The 24019-nt window shown below is 48.8% G+C and overlaps 6 protein-coding genes across 6 annotated transcripts; 3 read left to right on the top strand and 3 right to left on the bottom strand.

Annotated features, from left to right (window-relative positions):
- Positions 1 to 360: 360 nt before the first annotated feature.
- On the bottom strand, positions 361 to 1940 carry COCSADRAFT_87707 (uncharacterized protein; the record flags this gene model as incomplete). Its single annotated transcript, XM_007701370.1, has 3 exons — positions 361 to 993; positions 1049 to 1431; positions 1481 to 1940. The coding sequence occupies 3 exons, from the start codon at positions 1938 to 1940 to the stop codon at positions 361 to 363; spliced, it is 1476 nt and encodes a 491-aa protein (XP_007699560.1).
- A 1660-nt stretch (positions 1941 to 3600) lies between these two features.
- COCSADRAFT_88288 (uncharacterized protein) lies at positions 3601 to 8383 on the top strand (the record flags this gene model as incomplete). Its single annotated transcript, XM_007701369.1, has 9 exons — positions 3601 to 3666; positions 6543 to 6738; positions 6812 to 7031; positions 7090 to 7437; positions 7492 to 7541; positions 7599 to 7664; positions 7715 to 7866; positions 7921 to 8026; positions 8082 to 8383. Coding segments are annotated over 9 exons (1506 nt in total), but the record flags the coding sequence as incomplete, so codon positions are not given.
- A 119-nt stretch (positions 8384 to 8502) lies between these two features.
- COCSADRAFT_26005 (uncharacterized protein) lies at positions 8503 to 10611 on the bottom strand (the record flags this gene model as incomplete). Its single annotated transcript, XM_007700869.1, has 4 exons — positions 8503 to 9253; positions 9303 to 9391; positions 9441 to 9769; positions 9822 to 10611. The coding sequence occupies 4 exons, from the start codon at positions 10609 to 10611 to the stop codon at positions 8503 to 8505; spliced, it is 1959 nt and encodes a 652-aa protein (XP_007699059.1).
- A 2419-nt stretch (positions 10612 to 13030) lies between these two features.
- On the top strand, positions 13031 to 14583 carry COCSADRAFT_160037 (uncharacterized protein; the record flags this gene model as incomplete). Its single annotated transcript, XM_007701368.1, has 3 exons — positions 13031 to 13096; positions 13210 to 13388; positions 13443 to 14583. 3 exons carry the CDS (start codon positions 13031 to 13033, stop codon positions 14581 to 14583), a joined length of 1386 nt encoding a protein of 461 aa, XP_007699558.1.
- Positions 14584 to 16031: 1448 nt separating this feature from the next.
- On the bottom strand, positions 16032 to 18359 carry COCSADRAFT_190030 (uncharacterized protein; the record flags this gene model as incomplete). Its single annotated transcript, XM_007701367.1, has 2 exons — positions 16032 to 17620; positions 17738 to 18359. 2 exons carry the CDS (start codon positions 18357 to 18359, stop codon positions 16086 to 16088), a joined length of 2157 nt encoding a protein of 718 aa, XP_007699557.1. The 3' UTR covers positions 16032 to 16085.
- A 1855-nt stretch (positions 18360 to 20214) lies between these two features.
- COCSADRAFT_160035 (uncharacterized protein) lies at positions 20215 to 23851 on the top strand (the record flags this gene model as incomplete). Its single annotated transcript, XM_007701366.1, has 8 exons — positions 20215 to 20691; positions 20740 to 20784; positions 20840 to 20920; positions 20973 to 20996; positions 21146 to 21283; positions 21346 to 21391; positions 21489 to 21788; positions 21840 to 23851. The coding sequence occupies 8 exons, from the start codon at positions 20215 to 20217 to the stop codon at positions 23849 to 23851; spliced, it is 3123 nt and encodes a 1040-aa protein (XP_007699556.1).
- Between the last annotated feature and the right edge of the window lie 168 nt (positions 23852 to 24019).

Raw genomic sequence — 24019 nt, 5'->3', positions numbered from 1 at the left:
TTCGACATGTTCTTCACACTTCCGCACCCAGAAAAGTTTCGAGTATTGATTTTCATCAGGAATTTGACTTGCAGAGTTTGTCTTTAAGGACCAAACATGTTAAGATTCATTTTGGAGTGTTTACTACAGGTACTAACAAACTTCTTCGCTATTTTCACTCGCTGCGCTAAGTTTCCTATGTCCATGGAAGTAAAAGGACGAGTGTAGCAAAACAGATCAAGGGCGGTATTGGAGAGTAATGATATAGGAATTTTAAATTTGTACTCTTGTTTGGATTTACACTATGCCCAGATACAAAGACAAGAGATAACAACAAAAAGGCCGCCCTGGTTTGTATGGAGTAAAATTCTCTAATCTAACTCAAGCAAAGGAATTATACTTGTTGAACAATCCTCGCGGATCGTACTTCTTCTTAAGCGATCGTAGCTTCGGCAACTTTGACTTGCCATAAACCTGCTCTGGCCTCTCGTTACCCCGTGCGTAGTTAGGGAATACGTTACCCTGAGGATTTCCACAGCCCGAAAACAGATCGCTGCGGATCTTCTCAGCGAACTGGTCAGCAGTTTTCGTCATCTGTTCAGACACATTCTCGGGCAGGTAGAACGCGAAAAAGCCATAGGCAACAGCTTTGCGCCACGAATATGCAGTAGAGTCGTCGGGAATGGTTGCGGTGACTCCCAAACCAAACTTCTCTATTAGCCAAGAAGCAGAGTTTTCCAATGCAGGGCTGTCGAGAACAAAGTTGACGAACTTTGTGTATGTGCTACTGAGTGAGGACACTGTAACATCGTTCAGTTGGTAACCCCACGAGTCAGCTCTAATACCCTTTATGCGAGCGAACGCGTCGCCACCAAAGTTTGCAACGTAAACCAGCTTGTTGTAGGGTACAACAGAAATGTTGCTGAATGTCGGTTGTTGATCAAGGAAAGCTTTGATAGCTGCATCACCTTGTTCTCTAGTGCCAAAGTAAATAGCGCTAAGACTGATCTCGGGCTGCAGTTGTTAGCTAGGCTAGCTAGTACATTGCAGGAGAGGTGGTAAGACTCACAATCTTGTTCTTTACTGAAGATGACACGGAAAGTGCAAGCTTATTGTCTTGCGTTCCCTGATATGTACGCAAAATCTTGAAAATCGTCTCGTTCTTCTCTCCGTTGAAACTCATATCGGCATTGTACACCATACCATTGTTGATCGTATCGTAGATCCGGTACGTCGCTGAAGTGACAATACCGAAGTTAACTCCAGCTCCCCTCATACCCCAGAAAAGCTCGGAGTTTTTAGTAGCCGATACCGTTAGGATCTGACCGGAGCCAGTTACCATCTCAACGGAGAGCAGCGAATCGATCAGTAGACCGTAAGCACCAGTCAGGGGCCCGATACCCCCACCCAAGGTAACACCTATGATGCTAGGCGTTGAGGACCCACCAGATGCTGCATGTCGTGTTAATCCTGTTTCATAATGATACTCGCTAGAACTTACGCATTTGTTTGCCAGCAGCGTACAACGGATCGAGCATATCAGCAAAAATTGTCGCAGCCCCAACAGTCATTGTATTTGCAGAAGCGTTCACAGCCACATTTCTGAATTTACTCAAATCGATGTTGAGCGCGCCCTTCACGCCAGACAAAGAAGTGCTGTAACCGTGACCACCGCCCGTTGCCAAGAAAGGAACATTCTTCGTAGTTGCATATTGGATAATCTTTTGGATATCTGTAGCAGTGACAGGCTTTACAGCAGCGTCGTAAGCCGGTTCAGCTTTGGAGTACACGGTCCATCGTTGTGTAAAGTCGGTTGTGTAGGAAGGATCAGTGGTTAATACCACCTCAGACCCTGACGATAGGGTATTGGCCAAGTCTATGTGGATCTGCTGTGAGGTGATCGCGAGTCCATGCTGTACAAGGATAAACGTGACAAAAGCGAGGGGTGCCAGGGATTTCATGGTAACAGAATGATAATGATGAAGGGCTAAAGATGCAATGCGTGCGCGGCAGGGGTGAGGGATAAACACAAAGACAACGTGGTAACCATTGGAATGGGTTCTGGTAATACCATTTTATACGGACCTGGTACCTTCTATCAAATCGGTCTTTGGGTCCAATATCGTATTCGATCGTAAGAAAGATAGAAAGATTATAGAGCTAGAGTCATAGCCACGACGCCTCATCGCTGCAAACCCAACATATTGCCCTGATGGGTGGCCGTATTCACAACTCCAGCCGGATTTTACTGAGGACTTGGGGCCACAGCTGAGTTCCTTGACCCATGCCATAAATCGATAAGCTCTCTCCCTTGCCGAATTCCATGCATGCAGCGGCTCCCGTAACTAAGAAAGGCATCAGTCTAGAGCCACAGCATCGTTACGCTGACCCGATTGGCTCAGCTTTGATCGCTAGGAGATGTCCCACGCGCTAGTGGGGCTTAGATACACGAAATGGCTGCGATGTAGGCTGACACCAAAAGTAGTGAGTAAGTGGTGGTATCGCGGATGTCCGCCGGCATGGTGCCATCGGTTCCTTGGTGCTTACTTCGGTGGCTTGCCGACTGTTTAGCGGACATCCGCAATCTCACTGGATGAAGGCTGATAGCTATCAGCGAAGCATTAGCCAATCAAGCAACTAGAGCCAGCGAGAGTAAGATATCATACCACCAATAGAGCAAGCTTTCCAATGGGACTATCGACCCTCGCCAAGACATTTAGTGCTGTGTATCACGTGATGACACGATGCCTTGTATCGACCGATGAACAGAGCTCACTTCAATCTCAGCTCAGTCTTACTACTCCAGATACTAGAAGAAACCGATATGATTCACACTGTTCTGTTCCTGATAAAATTCGGCTCTCCACACCCGCTCCATAATTGTCGGTTGGCCGGTAGTCGCAACACCGACCTCTATGACTGGCGCGAGTCCTCGGACCTCGCGATGATACATCCACGTTAAGCTTCATGTGGATTGTACCGTGTCTTTTATGCAATGGAATTGTTGAAGGGAGAAGGCTGAGCCAAGAGTATCATGCAAATGTGTGGATACGGAAGTCGGACTGAGGAGGAAGCTGAGAGTGAGTAAGAAGATAAAAAGGTAGTAGAGAGGGCTATAGAACATACTCACTTCCAACCTCAGCTCACTCTCCCCTTCTCAAATACATTCATCATGATTGAGGGACTGATTCAGACTGGATCGCAGTCTCTGCTTTCTGTCTTCGCCCCTGCCATTGCCTTTAGTGCAATCAGTGCTGTTCTTTGGGCTATCATCCGCCTTGTCAAGAATGACCCAAAGAAATCCCAATACAAAACGATCCCCGGACCGAAAGGTAAGTTTCCAGAAAAAACTATATTATCACTACTAACATGATTATGAAGGTTTAATACCATGGATCGGGCCTATCTTCCAATTGCCCTCTACTAATGTTTACAAGAAGTTTGCAGACTGGGTGAGTATACTACCAGATATTCTTAATTTTCGACTAATGACTTGGGAGCATGATGAATATGGTCCGATCTACCAGTTGACGCTGTTCGGTACCAAACACATCCGAATCAATAGCGAAAAGATGGCTCAAGACCTCCTCGCCAAACGTGGTGCTTACTATTCGAACCGTGCCCCTACACCAAATATTCCTGGCGCTAAGACTGATGCGGAGTATCTTCCCCTACTCGATAACAATGGTAAGAATCATGTGGTTTCTGGTTGGAGTATCGCTAACTAGGTGACCTACAGAGGCGCTTACAAGGCATCGAAAGTTCGCCCACGAGTGTTTCGCAAAGACCTACAACTACGACATGTATGGTTTTACTCATCTTGAAATTAAGAGGATGATGTACCAGTTGAAGAGGGATAACCGGAACTACCCTAGACTTGCTGAGGAGTTCACACATCGTGTGAGTGCTCGCCTAGCATGGGAAGATGCTAGCCTCAGCACTGCCCTGAACAAAAGCTCCTCTGGTCTTCTATCTGCTATATCACCTGCCGGACAGCTGCCGAACAAATTACCAATCATTATGCTGTTACCGAATGTTCTTAACCCCTGGTACTGGAGGGAAAAGAAACGCCACGATGCTCAGCGAGAGTTTTGGGTGGGTGCGATGCAAGCAGTTAAGGCCAAGATGGAAGCTGGTATCGATGGTTACTCATGGTCACGCACATTTCTACAGGAGCAAAAGCGCCTCAAATTCCCGAGCGGAGTCCAGGACGACAAGGAGGGTGCTTTTGCTGTGGGCATGCTTGCTATTACAGCATCGCTACCCATGTCTTCTCCTATCCAGACTTTCTTCCTGGCAATGTGCCATTACCCCCAGTGGCAAAAGAAACTTCAGGAGGAGATTGACGAAGTCTGCGGTCCCAATCGTCTTCCCACATGGGCCGATGCGCCCAAGCTTCCTATTCTCAGGGCTGTCGGAAAGGAGCTGATCCGCTGGAGGCCACCTGTGCCTACCGGCGTACCCCACGAAGCCGAGAAGGATGATGTTTACGATGGATATCTGATTGAAAAGGGTACACTCGTCCACGCTACAGAATGGGCACGCCGCAGTGATGAGGCTCTATACCCAAATCCCGAAGAGTTCAACCCAGATCGCTATCTGAACCCGAAATATCCAACGTACAAAGAGCCTCTCACCAAGTACCCCAATGTCATCAACCATCATGTCTTCGGCTATGGCCGTCGCAACTGTATGGGTATGGAGATCGTTGACTACCAATTGGTCACCATTATGGGATCTTTGGCTTGGGCATTCAACGTCTCCAAGAAGAAGGATAAAATCGGAGTGGGTAAGTATCAAAACTAATCTTCGCACCCAATAGAAACCATACTGACGCATCAACAGATATTCCAGTACACGTTTCTGACTGGACGGACCTACTCATCACATGACCAGCGCCCTTTGTGTTTGACATCAAGCCTAGGGACGAACACAAGGCGAAGTTGATTGACACCATGTTTGAGGAGGCTGTGATGGAGTGCGATGATCTTGCTATCTGAAATACTCTCTGAAATCGGCGTCTTCATTTGTGAATCTTACATTAGCTCATTATTGTTGGCTAGCTTTGGTCTTCCTTTTCTGTAGCTCTCTTAAATTTTTATCGCTCCTTTACATTTACAATTCAAGTTTTGTTACTATTACACACTTTCGACAAGAAGCTTTGTGAATGATGTCGCTGAGTTAACAACCATGACTCACTCGTCGGTCAGTCAAATAATTGTCCACACGACCTCATTTGTTATAAGCATGTTACAAAAGCAAGAGATCAAGGCTGCACTATTTGTTTCGGTGCCACATCCCTTCTAACGCTAAGATTCATATCCATCGCTAAAGGTATCATTTGAACCATCGCCTGCCTTTGCATACCCTCTTCACATTTGCGACTTAACTTGCTAGATCACGACTAGTCCCCTTGTTCGCATTCCACATCGAAATGGAAATATGGCAACCCGAGAGTGTAGAAAAATGAAGTGACACAACATTTTAAAGTCCAAATGGCTCCATTTTCTATGCCCATCAAGTTATTGTCCACCTTCACCTCTCCGCCCTCCAGGCAACACACCCTGGAGAAAAGTACGATATCTTTACACACTCTATTTTGCATCCGCACAAAAGAAGACTGGAATGCCAAACCTGTATGAAACAAAGACATGAACCACCCCCAGCATTCACGGCATACAGCACATCGGACACCCAAACGGACCAGCAGACCACGCACTCACAGGACATCCGTGAAGTAATCAACACAACACGTTATATCCGGTCTCGCGCATCATTCTGTCGTCTTCTACATTCCGTTCATCACCACCGAAACACTCAAGTCCATATTCGTTGTCCAAATCAACAAATCACATGCTGACGGACTTCCGCCTTGGCACCGGACCTCCGTACACTCGAACATCCCCTTCGCAATGCACGCCACCCCCTGTACCCCATCAATCTCGCGCATTTGTTTGTCCGACCTCGCGCTCGGAACTTGTGTGCGAGCGAGTTAGTCAGAATGCGAGGTGTGGCTAGTGGAGAGCCGATGGACGGTGGGCTGTTGATAATGTTTGGTGTTTGTTGTTAAAGCGTACACAGTAAGGGGCTCGTGGATTTGGGCATTCACCAACTACCTACGAATTTTTGCGCAGCGAAAAATTATATTTTGCGTATATATTACTGTCGTTGCCGATCCTTCTATTTCTACATTTGCGTCGTCGAGAGAATCAACTGCGTTTGCTTGAGAGTTCTGGAAAGGAGAGATGAAGATCACACCCCCAACACCCGACTCAGAAAAGGATCTGCAGTCTAGCAAGGAATCTTTGGATTTACAGGAAGATGCGCATATTCAGTTGTCCAAAGGACGGTTTTTGCTCGTGCTGATTGGACTTGTTTTGGCGATTTTCTTGGTAAGTACATCCCCCTCCCCTTCCTTTTCTACCCCCAGAAATTGAAGTAAAGGCGAATAAAAGCTAATAGTGGAATGCAACAGGCTTCTCTCGACTTCGTAAGTGAATGCGCACCATCCCTCACTCTTGGTATTAAGTGAGAATAATGCTGACCAAACGCGCGAATCGCAGACAATCATTTCAACAGCCATCCCCAAAATCACCGATGAATTCCACAGTCTAGAAGACATCGGATGGTACGGCTCCGCCTTCTTCGTCACCACAGCCGCAACACAAGCATCCTGGGGTCGACTCTACACGTTTTTCCCGCTAAAATGGACATATCTAATCTCAATTGGGTTTTTCGAATTGGGTAGCGTGGTGTGCGGTACGTTTTATCCCTCCCTTCACGCCGCTTACTCTTGCAAGTAACGGAATACTGATTTTGAGATACTATATAGGTGCTGCACCCAGCTCAGTTGCCCTGATCATTGGCCGTGCGATTTGCGGTGTTGGTGCTGCGGGTTTGTTTGCGGGCTCGTATACTATTATTGCTGTTCTTGTACCGGCGGCCGAGAGGCCAAAGTACAGTGGGCTTATGGGCGCTGCGTATGGTCTTGCTAGTGTGGTTGGGCCGTTGATTGGGGGTGCTTTTACGAGCCATGTGTCGTGGCGATGGTGGTAAGTGATCTGCTCGTCTAAATATGTTTTTGAGAAGTTTGGCTGAGTGACTGTATAGCTTTTACATCAACCTTCCTGTTGGTGCCGTATCCTGCCTTTTCATTCTCCTCTTCTTCGTCAATGAGCCACCGAAGAGTCGTCCTAACTGGCGCGGCATGCTTCGTCAGCTGGATATCATTGGCGTTGTTCTCATCATCGGTGCAGTCCTGTGCTTCATTCTCGCTATGCAGTGGGGTGGCACAACAAAGAGCTGGAGCGACTCCAAAGTCATTGGCACGCTCGTGGGTTTTGCCATCTTCATTGTGCTGTTTGTTGTGGCGCAGTGGTGGCAGGGTGAGAACGCCATGGTGCATAGCCGTATCATTAAGAGGCGCACAGTTGCTGTTGGATCGACTTTCTCTTTCTTGTAAGTTTTAATCTAAGATTTAGGAGATAGGAGTTCCATGTTAACTTTCATCAGGATCAATGCGGCGTTCTCAATAACGTTCTATTATATCCCGATTTACTTCCGTAAGTTGTTACTTATAGAGACTGTAGGCGATAAATCCTGGTGCTAACGAGAAACAGAGTCTGTCCAAGGCGTTTCCGCATCAACAAGTGGTGTCCGCACTGTGCCGTACATTCTCGCAGTCAGTGAGTGCACCGAGTCATCCCCTTCAAGTTCTCACTAACCACACCGCCAGCGTTATGCGTCGTCGTTGTCGGTCAAATCATTTCGAAAACCGGATATGCTTTCCCATGGATGATCATTGGCGCTGGTGTCACGGCCATTGGCTCTGGTTTAATTTACACTTTTGACATCGATTCTCCTAGTAGAGTTTGGATTGGCTACCAGGTACGTACAATTTCCTTTGGCCACCTTAATTCCCTTGCTGATATCTTTTTTTAGATCCTCGCAGGATTGGGTGTTGGTGTCAGTTTCCAAGTCCCTGTCATGCTTATCCAAGCCACGACCAAGGAAGCCGACGTACCTCTGACAACAGCCACGCTTCTTTGTAAGTGCAATGCCATCATCCAGATGTTGGATTTTATTTCTAACCCCATAAACAGTCATCCAAACATTGGGAGGTGCCTTTGGTATCTCGGCTGCGCAGACCGCGTTCCAGAACATCCTTCTCAAGCGTTTGGCCGTCACTGCAGCCGGATTAAACCCTGCTTTGGTCCTTGAAGCTGGCGCTAGCGAGATCAGAGGCAGAATTCCAGCTGAGTTTGTCGAGGGAGTACTCAAGGCGTATGTATCAGGTTTCAGGGGCACAATCATCGTTGCCATTGCGTTTAGTGGTGCAGCGTTCCTTGCTGGCTTTGGGTTCCGTTTCACGACTATCAAGAGAACAACTGCGTTGGAAAACTAAGAGAAATGGCTTTTTTCTTGATCCATAGTCAAAGAGATTCTTAGATTAAAATCATGGGCTGCAGGCATTATTATATAGCCTAGATCGTAATATTAGTATGAAACCCGCTGTAAAGTGATTTACACAGGTCCAGTCCAAGCACTCCATTGTCCAAGAGCCCCCCAATCCACATTAGTAGCATCATTGACACCCCCACTTGTGCTAGGGCCAATTCCCAGCCCAGGAAAATCCATTCCCTCGAAACCATCTAACCCAGCGCCAGAGAATAGATCCAAGCCAAGGTCCATTCCCAGCTGATCACTAGCTGGTGTGATCTCTTCCACGGCCTTTGGATCCAACACCGTGTCAATAATCTTTGTGAAAATCTTACTCGCCTTGCGACACAAATTGTAGTTTGCCTCGCCATGCCTCGCTCCAGAGTTTTCCATGTGCGCGGCAGCATCGAGATGCGAGATGAGCACGCTAAGCATTCGGATGATTTCTGATCGGGAGATTCCAGAAGGAAACTGCTGGCCTGTGTGGTGTTGCTCACGAAGTGCTGTGGCTAGAACTGAGGCAGCTGGAATCCCAAAAAGCAGCACGCAATGCAGCATGTCGCGGTGAACATCATACGACCGATCGCGTATTGTACCCAAGGTGAGAGTGTTTGACAGTAAGTCAATTGAAACACGCAGTAATGCCGTGTTGAGTGTCAAGGGGCTGTAGTCGAGTAGTTTCTGGATCATGAACTCGTTATACCAGTGGGTAAGATGAACGATGCACAGCATCAAGCAGATTTTGGTGGGAACATCATCGTCCCAGCATGTTTTCCAATAACGCATGTGCTTCGGCAGCATATCCCAACATGTACCTATGCGCTGAGATATGTCCCTACGAATGTATCAGTGGAAGCAGGAAAACGGTACTGACGAAGGCGTACAAAAGTTGAGCTTCCGCATTTGCATCAATTTTGACAAAGGAAAACTCGAGTATCTCTTCGCGAAACTCAAGAGACATTTGGCGCAGACGCTCGAAATATGTCAGTTTGATTGATTTTAAAGGAAGCCGAATTACTCACGATCCATGACGCCCGAAGCCATCTGCCTTTGGTGTTCCAACCATCCGGGTCTAAAGCCTGTATGGCAGCGTTGAGTACCTCCTCGTTGCCCGTTACTTCATCATCGGCTAAATCAAGCGGCAGGTGGATATCAGTATGTCTCTTACTGATTCTTACAGGGCGACCGAGAAATGTGGAAATGGATTTGTCTTGGTTGTAAGCCGCGCAGAAGAGTCGGCGGCGAGTTTCTGCCAACCAAGTTGGCGCTTGGGCGCACTTTCTCTCTTGATGGATGCCGAGCGCGTATACCTGGGTTGCCAGCTCCCCGATGCGTCTCCAAGCAGGCGGCCCTAGATTCACGGTCATTTGCTGTGCTCAAAAAAGTGTCGAGATATCACTTACCAGCATATCCGCACATCATGACTGTAAATAGGTAGTTCTCGTAATACATCCATACGGTAAGGTCGTTGACTGTAGCAAGCATGGTGGTAAGGAATAGACAAGTCGTACTTGCACGAAGCAATTCGTCGGTAAAGCGCAACCTCATGTCTTTATTACTCACATCGCTGTATGACTCTGGTCCGAAACCGAACGTGAGCGAGCGACCAGCTGTGGCGAGCAAGAAACCAATGTATTCAAAACGGAGATTTTCGCCTGAGCATAGTATGTGAAGATCGCGGGCCTCGAGGGACTGAGATATTGTAAAAGGGCGCGCAGTGGTTTCCAGAACTTGGGCTATCAGCTCTGGGCTTGGTTCTTTGCGTCGCAGATTGTGCTTATCGACGACAGCTTCCAGCGCATTGACAGCGTCGACTCCTATTGGTGCCGGTATTACACCTGCCTCGTTGCGCGCGTTATACCAGAGTACAAGCTCTTTTATTATGTCGTAATGGCGAAAAGTGCTTAGGACATCATGCGCCATCTGATATCTCATTGATTTGGACAAAGTGTGCTGATGGGTAAGTTCCCGATCTGATCTCTCTGATGCGACAGACCCTTCGCGCTCAGGTAGCTGACCCGGTTCTTCATCCTGAGCAAGTAACACGGCATAAGAGCCAGGGCCGAGAAATCCTGGGTGATAGACATCAGCAGCAACGGCATCGGCGAGTTTGTCTCCATGGGATGAAGGCGACAGGAAAACGGCAGCGGGATCGTTATTCTTCTTTGATGAACGGCTATGAATATTAGCCATTGTTTCAAGACATCGGTCGCAGTCGTTCTCTACTTTCGCTTGTGAGGACGAGACGCGCCTGCTTCTGACTCATCTGGCACGGGACGCGGTCTGGTTAGAGGTGCCGGATGATAGAAGCAGCGCTCCTCGATTCCACGCTGTCGGCATCTATCACATTTGGGATGGCCGTGATCGCATTTTGTTTTGTTCAGCCTGCACGGTTCACAAGAGGCGGGCTTCCCATTACGCCTACTACTATTGGCGTTCCTGGTAGATGGTTAGTGCCTAAGACGAGGTACGGTCGCGGCCGTGGTCACATTACATGTTGAAGTAAGCGAATAGTATGAATACAGTTCATTTGTAGATGCACTAAGTTTCGCGACTATACAACCATGTACCGTTGTTAGTGGACTGGGCATCTTTTGTCGTTGGATGAAGTTGAAGGCATGTGACCCGAGTGGACCTAGGCAAAGGTACGTTATCGATAGGCAGCAGTCTAGGCCCAAAACCGCTCCACTGTCATCCTGTCAACGCTGGAGCTTGATGTACTTACCTATGCTATGAACACGCTAAAATAATACACTTTCGATTAAGCCTCCACGCGACTGCACTGTCGCGTAGTTTTTCATCAATACGGGAGCCAAGTTGGACGTCAAATGATCCATGTACCTTGAACCTCTTCTTGACTTGCCTTCATGGCAGCTGGCATTCTCGAAGGCTTCTAGCCGCTTTCCATTTGCGAGGACATGAAATGACCGTCCGGAAACGAGTCTTGCAAAAGAACTCACGACATTAGGAATAGACGACGGGTCCTTGGTGACATATGTACCGCACGTACATACTACGCGGAATAGCAGTGTCTAACAATAGTAGGTACAGATAGCTGAGCATCTTCTACACCCCCAGAGAAACCTGACCGTCGTCGCCCATCGGATGCCTTAGCGTTTGCGATAGAGTTTTAATGCGGGCTAGGGGCTCTGCTGGGCGTTGACGTTGCCAAGCCCTTATTCCATTTACCTTACGGCCGCAACAGCTGTGGTCAAACTATATCTGTCAATCCAATACATGGCGTTGAGGACCGTTTCAGCAATCGAATTTGTCGTTCAACATATTTGTCTCTTGGAACTGCGCAATAAGAAATTATCGTAGGAGCAAGGGATATGCCATTTCGAATACGGCTGGATGATGAGTCGAGATTGATCGACGATAAGCAAGCCAGATTTCATCTGTCAGAGCTGGGAGACTAGTGACAATTCCTACGCCACACTAGAACGCTTAATAAGCTGTGGACTACAGATCGATTCCATGATGAGGCAACCCAAATGTGGAGGACTGTTTTCTCCCCGCTTCGTCCTGACGTAACGCGGGATCGCGACAAGGCCCTCTAGGCTAATCGTCTCGATTCCACGCCAATCAGTCTCTTACTCAAGGTAGTTCGTTTGGCGGCGTGTACGTATACATGGAGCCATGGGCGTAGCGTGCGTTGCGAGCGTGGTTTGCTTTTTCTCGACCGCCCAACACGAATCCAAACGTTCTGGAGTATATGCGGCCGCGGTAGCTGTTGACCTAGCGGTCATCTAGACCACCAACATGTGATGATGCTGGGCGCTGTGTGCGTATGTAGGGTAGAGAGGCATTGAGCATTTCTGCATGGTGTTGGGACACAGGGTGCAAGGACGGGGCAGCAGGGTGTGTGGGGCGATTTGCAGAGGACTTGTATACATATGTAAGTAATTAGAAGACCCCAGATGTGGTGGAACGAGCCGCTGCACGTGGATAGTGCCCGAGACGCAATGGAAATCGACGGGCCAGTGGTGATGGCGAGCTGGAGCGCCATGTGTCGATGACGAGGGAGGGAATGCGAATGCGAGCTCCACTTGTTCGCCGAGGTTCTATTCCGCTGCATATCGTGCGATGGAAGGGGGATAGTGTCTGTTTATCCCTGCGCGCGCAAAGATCCCACGCTCCACCAAGACAGCACCTCCCGTGTTCCTCCACGTCGCATTCGCTTTCTTGCCTCAATCAACGGTCTGACGACACGTCCAGTAGAGTAGGTCCGTTACACTCTCGTGAGCGAGCGGTCAACTGTCGCAGCCCAACGCCCCGGTACCTGGCCGTGCTGCTCTCCTCCAATGCCACGCCTCGGGCACAAGAAGTCCGTACTTTGTTAACCCCCCACCCGTTTATTCGTCACCCGCACACACACACCAATAACCCCATCCCGTTTCACCGTCCTGGTCATACCAGGGGCTATTATTGGCACTGGACTACGCTAAAATGTGTATGGCAGATCACGCCTGGGCTGCCGACAGTGCAAGGCTCGCCACGTGAAGGTACGCCAGACCAACTTGGGCGGAGCATGGTGGACTGATCCAAGAAGATCATTGCTGAGATAGACTCCAGTGTGACGAGCTCAAGCCGTGCTCAAACTGTGCCCGCCATGGCGTCCCGTGTAGCCTTGTTACCTGGGACCCCAACACGCCCCAACCCTCCTCCCTCGCGGCAGGTTCCGCTGCAACTACTCCCCGACGCACCAACCAGTCGTCCCCGTCTGAGCGACCCATAGCCGTACGATCCGACCCGCACATCGACGGGATATAGTTGCTGACCAGTCAACAGGCGTCGTCGGCATCTGCAACGCCTCCCTCCCGCATAGACTCTCACCCCAGCCAGCACACAGCCATATCCGAAGGCTCCTCGCCAGAGTCACAGGCAGACCAGTATCTGTTTCTGTCAAGATTCATACACCGCAATGAAATTCCCCAAGCAGACCTTTGGCTGCGTGACCTGGAGCTTCTGTAAGACCAATCATCAACCTCACCTAACCAGACACGTCGACTCATCCTTTGTAGGCATTTTTGGACCACCGAAGCGTACGAAGAGCTCACACATCGAAGCGATATTTGCCATATGTGGCGAGTCGATGCCCCAAAGTATGCAGTTTCGCACCCCTACTTGATGCATGAAATGCTGGCTTTCGCTGCATTCTCCAAAGCCGACAAACAGCAGCAGCAAGAACTGTGCCACGAGTATTACACTTTTGGAATACATCACCAGGATTGTGCCATAAGAGGGCTGCGAAGAAACATTGCCGCAACCACCCCTCAAGAAGCTGCAGCTATGGTAGCCACATCAACCTTACTCACCCTGAGTGTATTTGCCTCATTAGGCCTCGAGGCTGAGCACAATATGAGTGCTACACCGCCGTGTGTCATTGAAGGTCTCCTCAACTGCTTTTATCTCATGCAGGGTATGGGTAATATCCTGTCACTTACACAAGCCACCATTGTTGACTCGTTTCTTCGGCCCTTGGTCAGTGACCCAACCGAGGTGACACCTTCCCAACCACTATTGATGGAGCTATTACAACAAACCCCTGCACTAGTCAGTTTCATCCGGGACAAGCATGATCTCCCTGAGAGTGAAAGGGCGACTTACTTGACCACGGTGGCACACTTCGATCCTGCTTTAAGTATCTCGCTGCCTCCCAAGGTTGACAACCGAGAGCTACGCTTCTTGTTCATCTGGCCATTACATATCAATGTGGAGTTCATGAGCCTTTTGCAGCAACGACGGCCAGGTGCGCTAGTCATTCTCATGCACTATGCCACTGTTCTCCTAGCCGCGGAACCACGATACTGGTTCATGAAAAACTGGGGTCAGCGAGTACTAAAAGCATGCCACGAATCCATTGATCAAAGCTGGCTTCCTGCAATCCAATGGCCACTATCATTTCTCAACTCGAACTCGACATTCGACCTCTTCACAAATCTGATGCGGCGTCAAAATAGTGCTGCAACACCAGGAGGGGTACTTTATCCGCAGCGGCGCGCACCTGATGTGGCTTATCGACAAACACACCCTGGGCAATCTGTGCCCAATGAGATGTCGGACCATTCATCTCCTGGACACAAGTTTATGGTGACATCAGCGGAGCAAGACAAGACACCCAAGGTAAATATGGGTAGTAATACTGTAGACCACGAGGATTGAGTGTGCATACGATATGCCACTGTAAAATCACGCTATCTATAGCCAGACCCGCCATGTCGAGCCAGAAACCCTGTAATTGAGCTGTATCGAATGAGTGCCTGGCACAAAACCATTACATGCGCAAAACTGTGCCATGGTCCCGCAGCGACCCTTCAACGGCACCAAAGCTTCGCGGCATTCCTCGGTATTCTAGCGGTTGTCTTCCTCGAGTGTGCATGTTTATGTACACCGGTTAATCCATTAATCAGGCTGAATACAGAGCAATAATCAAATGCTACGACCAGATGTCATTGTGGCGTGATATCCAGCCCGCAAAATACCAATCTTATTTCCCCTTGGAACAACAACACCTCCACACTTGGCTTGTCTGAAACTATGATCGTGCATTATTGTTTTTTTTCTTATCAAGTAAATACGCACACGTTATCTAGAGGAAGCTTGATCTTCATACCCGCTTACAAAGTTCGTGTCGTCTAGACTGGGATCGCCTCGCCTCCTCGGAGTATTGTCAACTCGCCCCACTTTCGCCTTACCCGGTACGCCGCACAACCGCCCCCAATTCTTACCTTCGTGCATGCAAGACTGAATGACGTGTTCAAAGCCTATACCGATGATTTGCGCCGTGGAGCATCTAACGCATGAACGCGGTCGTATATGCCTCGGGCTTTGTTTCAGGCAAGTCAGCATAGCAACCTGTGCTGCGTTATTGTGCGTTTGAATCATCATCTCTATTGGAAGAAAAGAAAAAAACTTCCCTGGCTTACCTGTCTGCTACGATCCCATTGCTCACACCAAATCGACATAACCAGGCTGACACTGTTGTGCACAAGTTGTGTACATGTATGCAACCAGCCCTGATTCAAGAAATCCAACGTGTATGGGGCCAGAAAACCTGGCAAGGCTAAATATCCTCAGCCCAGTCCAATGCCAAACCTTGGTTCTGGCTTATTGCCGAACCGGTAAACAAAGAATGGGGTGCGAACAAGGGAATGCTAATGGAATGCGGAAGAGACTGTAAGGAGACTAGGCTGTATGTAGCTTTTTGTGCTGGTTGCTGGAATGTTGGGAGAGGGAAAGGGTGGTCAGCGGTTGGTTGTGGCGGTGTACATTGGGGAGGGCGGGTATGGTGCGTGCGGTATGGTATGAGGAGGGGAGAGAAGGGGGTTTTCAAGGACTGAGGTGGCGGGAGGGATGCAGTAAAGTTGTGACTTCTGGAGCTGGGGCTGGCTTACGGGGAAGTCAGACGCGTAACATGTGTGTGAAAGTTTGCTTACTGTGTCGGACGAGTTAACTAGAGAGAATCATGTTTACATAAATATAATGCGAAATAGTAATGCAGCACTGCATCCGTGAAGGAAATAGAGAAGTAGGTTACGGATGTAAAGAATATACAAGTGGGTACCTTGATTTACACAAGTGTTTCGAGCGAAGAAGATACGAAAACAAAAGGCTGTTTGCAATATTCTAAGAGTGCACCGAAGTGGTCTTGAGATGGTTGTACATTACGGAGACATTGGTCGCTGTACGACCTCTCCGGTCCTCGCCCAGCGATCCAGCTCTTCTTGTGTGGGCTGCGACACTGCTGTGCTTTCGCTTTGGATTGTAGTGTCACTCAGCCCTCTCGAATGCGATGGTCGCCGTTCGACAGCTGACTGCTCAGCAGGGCCATGATCTTCGTCTGGTCCCACTGTTTTCACACCTGCTTCTTCCTCAACAGTATTTGGTGAATAAGGCTCCACCGCCGCGTCATTAACATCCGATCCATTCCTCGGACGGGCCATTCGCTCGTTCGCTAACACTGCATCAATGTTGGTACCAAGTGAACTGTCACTCGGGCTACGGCTATGTCGAGGTCTTTGTGTCGGCTTCGATTCATCCGCAGAAGTCTCGTATGTAATGCCTTCTCCGGGGAGTTCAGCAATAGTAGGCGTTTGCGTTGTGCTCATGCCTGGAGAGCGGCGATCTCGCATTGCCCCCTGCCGTCTTGCCTCGGCAGAAGCAAAATAATCGACACCGTCATGGCCTTCAGGTGGAGGACTGTAAAGCTCGGAGGGGGGACTGTCTGGTGACATCTCGCAAATTGGGGGTATCGACTTGTGATCTGGACCGTAGTAACCCAGCGACGAGCCTCTTGGTGATTGCGGACCTTCAGATCCGGTAAGCTCTGAAACGCGTCGGTACTTGACCTCCGTGCCAGCATGGGTTGTGTCTATCTCCAGGGGCCTTTCACTTTCAATCCCATCTTTCTTTGGATTACGGCGTTTCCACCAAATGAAGACACCAATAGCAGCGAGAGCGAAAACTATAACAATTCCCACAACGATTCTCGCAATTGCACCAGTAGGTAGTCCCCCTTCGGAATCATCGTTTGCGACAGAAGGTAGTCTAGTGTATGACTCGTTGAATATGGTGACAAGACTCTGGGTAGGCATAGGATCAGCAAATAATGCTGGCGCGACTGTAAAATTGGTCCTTTCGTAATCGACGATAATGTATGCTTCTTGTAAAAATGTGCGACCCAGCACAAACACACCGTTCTCGGATCTCTTGATCGGAAAGTACTGGTTGCTTTCATTAGGAACGGGCAGAGGAAAGCTGGCCTGTTGGTCGAACGCTACATATGGTAAGACAATCGAAGTGAAGATGTCGCTGTCGGAAGGGCTTGCCCCGATTTTGAAGGAAACGGTAGCATTCTCACGCTGGTTGGCTTGGTGAGAAGTAGAGTTGACAAGAAACAACTGACTATCTTCATCGAACTCCAGACGAAATTTGGATACAAACTCGTCGCAAACTTCGTCTGGTAAGATGAGATAGGGTAGTGTGGAATCTATCGTAGCAGAGAATCCTCCACTTGGTGTCAATCTCACTGTATTTGTCTCAACGTCTTGATCCATTGCATAAAGAATAGACTGTACTCCAACAACAAGCGCGTTGTTCTTGTCATTCGGCATGCGTATGGATGTACCTTTCGGTTTGAATCGTGATTCGTCGTACCCGCCTAAGACCAGGCTTCCTGGGACTCCGTTGTTGTTGTTTCCTATACTTCTTTAGCCCATCTCGACGCGTCAGTCACCAAGCCGCATATGATGTGTAGTCAAAGTAAACGCGAAGCAATATCCTATTGTGACTGAAGATGGAAGAATGTATCACTCACGATAGTATGCACCAGCGGTGTATCCATATGAACGACTTGCGATCTTATTCGCAGCTTCGAAATTGTCCAGGAAATTTGGTTTGTCTCCACCAGGTGGACCAACAGCTCCCACAGCGAGTCCAAAAGAGCCCATGAAGAAATCCTTCACCAAGGTCCTGACCACATACTGTTCGGCTAGTATGAAACTTTTTGGCGAGCTTGCCCCCAAAGCCACGTTATCGACTCCCCATAGGCCATTCAAGTCGCTCTGATCAATTCTGTAGGAATCACTCCACCAATACGGCTGAGGTACGTTGTAAATCTCAGAGGCTTGCCATTGCGCCGAGTCTTGTAGTCCGAGAGGCTGCTTTCCGTCGTAAAGCTCAAGTCCACGCTTCTTAGCGCACTCATCGTCATCACACCATTCAGTTTGTCCAGGAACCAGGACGACTGGAGATGAAGTAGAAATGAGAACCCTGAAGTTCTGGCCTCTTCCAGAGCCATCATCTCCAATATTGAGAAGGAATGATGACCATTTTCCGTCGTTGCCGTCGAATACTCCACTATCGCTTAGAACGTATGGGACTGGTGGCAGTTGGAGCGGCTCGTCGCGTTTTTTGGAATGCATTGCTGAGGGTCGCATTGTAATATCATATCCAGAGTGGGTATAGGGAACAAATAACGAAGGCTCTCAACCAAGAAAAGGCAGCATAGGCAAGGCATGCTAACAAAGTGTCAGCCGTCTAACCCAGCCATGAAAAGCCTCATACACGGCTTAGTGGTTGGCGATGACATAGGAAACTGCTGATTGACGGCTATGAGTCCTCAACAAGGATTAGTATCTGATTCCAAATGACTGTTGCTTGCGTCGGTTAATCATGGATTCGTCTGACTGTTGCAGGCACATCAAGCCCATCTGCTCCTGCAGCCAGGCTGGTGTCTGTGCTTGACGCGGGGTCGAGGCACAGCGCCAGAAGGACATGATATGCTTGCCTAGCGCATTTAAAGACATCAAAATACCGCTCGACGTGGCGGCACCGAACAAAGGGTATGGGTTGGGTGGCGACTAATTACAGGGTTCTCATTGGGGGAGAAGCAACAACGAAGAGATCGCGAGCCTAGAAACAGGTTGGTGTGGGCCATGGCCATGAGGGGGCAACGTTTTGAGATGGCTGCGCAAGCAGATCTTGAGTGAGGGATGTAAATAGATGGATGGCGCGTAGGAGGCGTTGAAGATTGACTGGACGAGCATGTTCAAGTCGTCCTATCACTATATTCCTTTACAACGGCAGCTAAGGCCGCAATCGCGCTACTAGGTGCCACCCCACTCTCCCGTCGCGCACAGACTGAGCTTCTTACGTGCATGCACCTCGCCTGACATTGTATGCCTTGCACCATGCCCTCCTCATGACGGCTTTGCTGCGGCTATATACTATGGCTTCATCCATCCATCCGAAGCTGTAGCAACAAGCATGCATCATCATGCTCCTGTCAAGTGTTCCTGGCTAATGAACCTGAGTAGTATGGCGTCCAGCGGAAGCATCAGCCAAGCTGTAAGGGCCGCCCTTGTGTTACTATATTCTCAATCATGGCTTCTAGCCCTCTGCCAGGCTGGCCCGCACCTCCTTCATCTCAGTCTTGCCTGGCGTCAAGCCGCATTTCTTTTGATGAACAGCTGCATATCACTATTCCAGTTACGGTCGATGGCTAACTAGATGCGGCCTCAATATAGTCCATGTCAGCGTTCACCGTGGGTTGCACCCACGACTTGGCTCTAGATCCCTCGCAGCAAGTGTCCTGTTTCTTGATATTTGTGGTGTGGGTAAGATGTGTTATGGCGTTCAGAAATGGCAGCCACTGCTATCGTGATTTTAATCTGCACCCATGGCTGGAGTGGTGGCCTTTCACCGGAAGATGATGATGATGATGCTGACAGTGTTCGTGGAATGATTCACCGGTTTAGCATCAGTTCAGTGCCGCGCCCTGTACTCTTCTGAGTAGTAGGCCATGAGGGAGATACCCACCTGTCGTTTGGATATGCTATTTCCGGTGTCACATTTACGTATCCTGGTATACAGGCACACGAGCCAAACTCATGTATTCTCAGCCGCCTAGGTGCAGGCGTATGATCTCCTAATATGTAGGAATTCTGTTAGCTTCGTCATCGTCCTGTATCATTCTTAGCCGGTAATTTCTTTCCTCTCCGACCTTCCAGTTCAGACTCTGTAACAAGGTACGCCATGCTCTAATCGGTCTAGATTCTTCTTTTCCTCTACAGCTGCCTCTTCTGTATTCGATATCTTGTGTCTTCTGAGGTTCCAATACATCATACTATCTCCCAGCCTTGCGCTCGCGTCAGAAGGCTAGAGCTTTGTGCCATTTCTAGCTACACCCACGATCGTCTTATCCAAGCAGTTTACACTAACTTTCTCACGCGAATATCTAGGATTGATTTGTTCGTCATTCGTTCATCCAAATCAATAGTCTTTCGCTTCAGGATGCGCAACTACTGGCCGCTGTTTCTGGTATTAGCCGGTATAGCTCGTACACAGAATAGCAACACAGTGCCAGCTGCTCAGAAACCATCAGAGGCTGTATCGCCGTCCACCAAACCTTTCGAAGAAGGAATCAACGCGCAAGATTATGGACAGAAACCGGCTACATGCAAGACCACTACCACGGTGTACGATTATGGGCGGCCTTCTATATCTACAATACGAATCACAGTCACTGCACCCATGACCTGTCCAAGTCCCAGTACGTCGATTAGGACTGTAACAAACACCATCACCCCTTCCAGAGGCTACGAAGTTCTTCCCTCGCCTATCACAGTTACCGTTACGAAGACAACAAGTGTGACCAACGGCGGTGGATATGGTCCACCTGCGAAGACTGTTACAATTACTTCCATTCAATCCTGCTCCACTCGCTTTCCGGTAACTATCACAGAGACCAAAAATTCTACAACAACAAAAGTACATCTCATAACTCTCTCATTTCGAGGTGCTCGCTGACCTGTAAAGACTGAAAAAGAAACCATCACAAAGCCAGGTCTCAATCTTACTGAGGTATTCATTTCCATAAGGCAGCCTAGTTGATGAAATGCCTAACAAAATATAAAAGACTTCGACGTACACGTTTACAGAACATATTACTGGCCCAACGATAACGGTCAACAACACTTTGACGGAACGGACGACTACAGTGAGTTTGTATACCCCTTTCAAAAAAAAGAAATAGCAACTAACGCAAGTAGACACTCATTTCGACGTTTGTGACGGTATGTTATTCACACCTCATTCTACGAACATATGCCCTTGGAATTTTATCAATGGTGCATATTTACTAGCTCCTATTTTGCAAAAGAGTTTCGTTTCATTCATTGGATTTTGAATTGCTGTTTCTTGAATTTGGCTGACAAGCTTATAGCTTCTTCCAACGACTGAGATCAGCTACACCCCGACGACTGAATATACGACTATACCAATAAAGACGACTGATCTTGATACCACGACTAAAACACTCGTATCTACAACCACGAGCGTTTCGACATCCATATACACTTCTGTAAGTTAACTTGGCTAGCTCTCACTAACCTCTAAGGGTGCTAACGCAGTATGTCTCTCTAGCTCACGACTTTCTCCACAACTCTCTTTGACACAATAACCTTAACATGTGAGTTTAAACATCTAGTCATTGTCTAATTCATGGTTATATTGAGCATTTTTTTGCTTTTTCCGAGATCATTCACCAGAAAACTAACAGCAAATAGTACCTGGAACAACTTCGATCACCACTACAACAGTAGTCTCGCAAACCACCGCAACACTTACACTGACTGAGCTGATTTCTATGATCGAGACCGTACCAGGGCCAACATTATCAGTACCAGGCCCTACAGAGACCTCAGTCCAAACCGTCTCAGTGCCTGGACCAACCGAAACTGTTATTAGCCTCGAACCAACTACAACAACAGAAACCACTAGTACGACGGAGACTTCCTGGGCCACTAGTATATCTACGTCCGTTTCGAAGTTGACGACAACTGAGTTTGTTCCCACAACTATATCTCGTAAGTACTTCTGGATCAAACGAAAACTTAGAGAAACCTAACACAATGCAGTTCCTGGTACAACTAGCATAAGTACCCAAACCATTGTCTCTGAAATCTTGGTTACATCCACATTCATAGTGGAGATCCCAGGACCAACCCAAGAAGTTATCGTACCAGGCCCAACTCAGACAGTGGAGCGAACAGAGACAGTTGTCGAGACCCTGACACAAGTTTCAACTCAGCTTAGCACCTTGACATTGCCACCTCAAGTTATTGTTACTACGACAACGCTTCCTGGCGTCACGTCTATGGTAACGACCGAACTTCCACCAAGTACTACAATTTCCACGACTGTCTCAACTCTGACATTGCCACCAACTACCGTCACTTCGGTGTCGGTCTCTCCCCCAACAACTATCACAGACACGTACACGCAACCAGGGCAGATTACTACATCAACTCTTACGCTTACAGGGAGCCTCTTGACCGTCACTACACAACTTCCTGCGACTACGCAGCTTTCTACTATCACTTTACCAGGGCAAGTCATAACTTCTACTATCCAGCTCCCTGGAACTACTTCAGTTGTGACTACGCAGTTACCCGCGAGTACTGTCGTCTCTACGCTTACCCTGCCACCTGAAGTTGTTACATCAGTCATCCAACTCCCTGGAGTAACTTCGGTGGTTACTATGCAATTGCCGCCAAGCACAATTATCTCTACAACAACTCAACCAGCTATGACGTCGACAGTGGTGAGCGAGCTCCCCGGAAGTGTGACCACAAGCACCGTGCTCTCGACTGCAACTTTGCCGGCCTCTGTTATAACAAGTACTGTATCGCTTCCCGGCTCGAGTTTAGTGTCAACTTTGACATTGCCAGCTGAGACGACTGTCTCTATCATCTTGGTCACGCAAACATTTGTCACTATTCTAACTCAACCAACTACTGTCACCGAGACGCTGACTCCCTCCCTCCCATCAGCCTCTTCAGTATCTATGTCTTGCTCCAGCGCATGCCAGATTGATGTAACGGCGCAGCGATTGGGCTACCCAGGAACCGTCGTCGTTTCGACTACATCGCTACCTGTTGTGACTCTCGACATCTACACCAACGCCGCTAAAGAAGACGTAAGCTCCACGCTCTACACAAACGAGCTCCCACCACCAAGTCAGACCATCACCTGGGACTACTCTGGCGTACCTCTGACATGGCCCACCGTGTACGCTGCCTATGCGACATTCAGCCGCATCGAAGTTGAGCCAATCGGCTCAGCATGTGTGAGCGAAACATCAACTCTAGCATTGCCAGTACCTACAGTCTGGCCACCCCTTATCGTTATAGAAAGCGAGATCCCAGAGCCAAAATCATCAGTACCGCCTACAGTAGTCAATTATCTGAATACTCTCCCCACCGTCATCCAACAGCTTGGCCAGCCCATCGGATCCAGTGCTTGCGATCCTATCGTAGGAAGCACTGCGGACCCAGACACTTCAACACGCGGCTCGACCACGTATCTATCCCGCGTCCCCGCTGCAACAACTATAATCCGGCGTCTACCGACAGCCGAAAGCGCTGTGGTGACAGAGACATCTGCGGCTCCAGCTAGTACAACCGCTGCACCGACATCTACTGCATCTCCCACTAACTTGCCGCCGCCGCCACCTCCTCCGTCATCTAGCTTACGTACGCCTGTTCCATCTCCATCTTCATCTCCCGCACCACCTCGCTCTTCTACCCCAATCTCCAGTGGTTCTCCATCAACAAATACCTCACCCCCATCACTCAGCACCGCTGACACCTCATCTCAAGGTCCCCCACCCCCACCCTCATCTACAGAATCAACAAGCCTCCTCACCCCCGAAGAAGAACCTTTTTCTTCCTCCATTCCCCCCGGCATCATATCCACCCCGCCTTCTACACGCTCAAGCACGACGACTACGTCTACCGAAGACGGGCCATCGTTTTCTGTGCAATCTTCTAGTTTGCTTCCTGGGTTCACGGGCGGTGCTGTGGTGCCTACGGGGCGGATTGCGGGGTTTCTAATTGGAGCGGCGGGGGTGGGCTTGGGATTGTTTTGAGGTTCCAGTTAAGTGGGGAATACAAGGGGGTTGTTTTTCTTTTTGGTTTTGTTTGAAGGGCTTGGCAGAGTAATGTGGAGGGTGGGTATACAAGGATATTCGTGTGCGAGGTGTAATGGGGGTGATGGTAATGTAGGAACGTAATGAACACATGTAACTTGGTGAATG

This window comes from Bipolaris sorokiniana (assembly GCF_000338995.1).
Source record: "Bipolaris sorokiniana ND90Pr unplaced genomic scaffold COCSAscaffold_6, whole genome shotgun sequence".
NCBI lineage: Eukaryota > Fungi > Ascomycota > Dothideomycetes > Pleosporales > Pleosporaceae > Bipolaris > Bipolaris sorokiniana.
The sequence above is the reverse complement of the archived record's forward strand: the minus strand, read 5'-3'. Positions and strand labels throughout refer to the sequence as shown.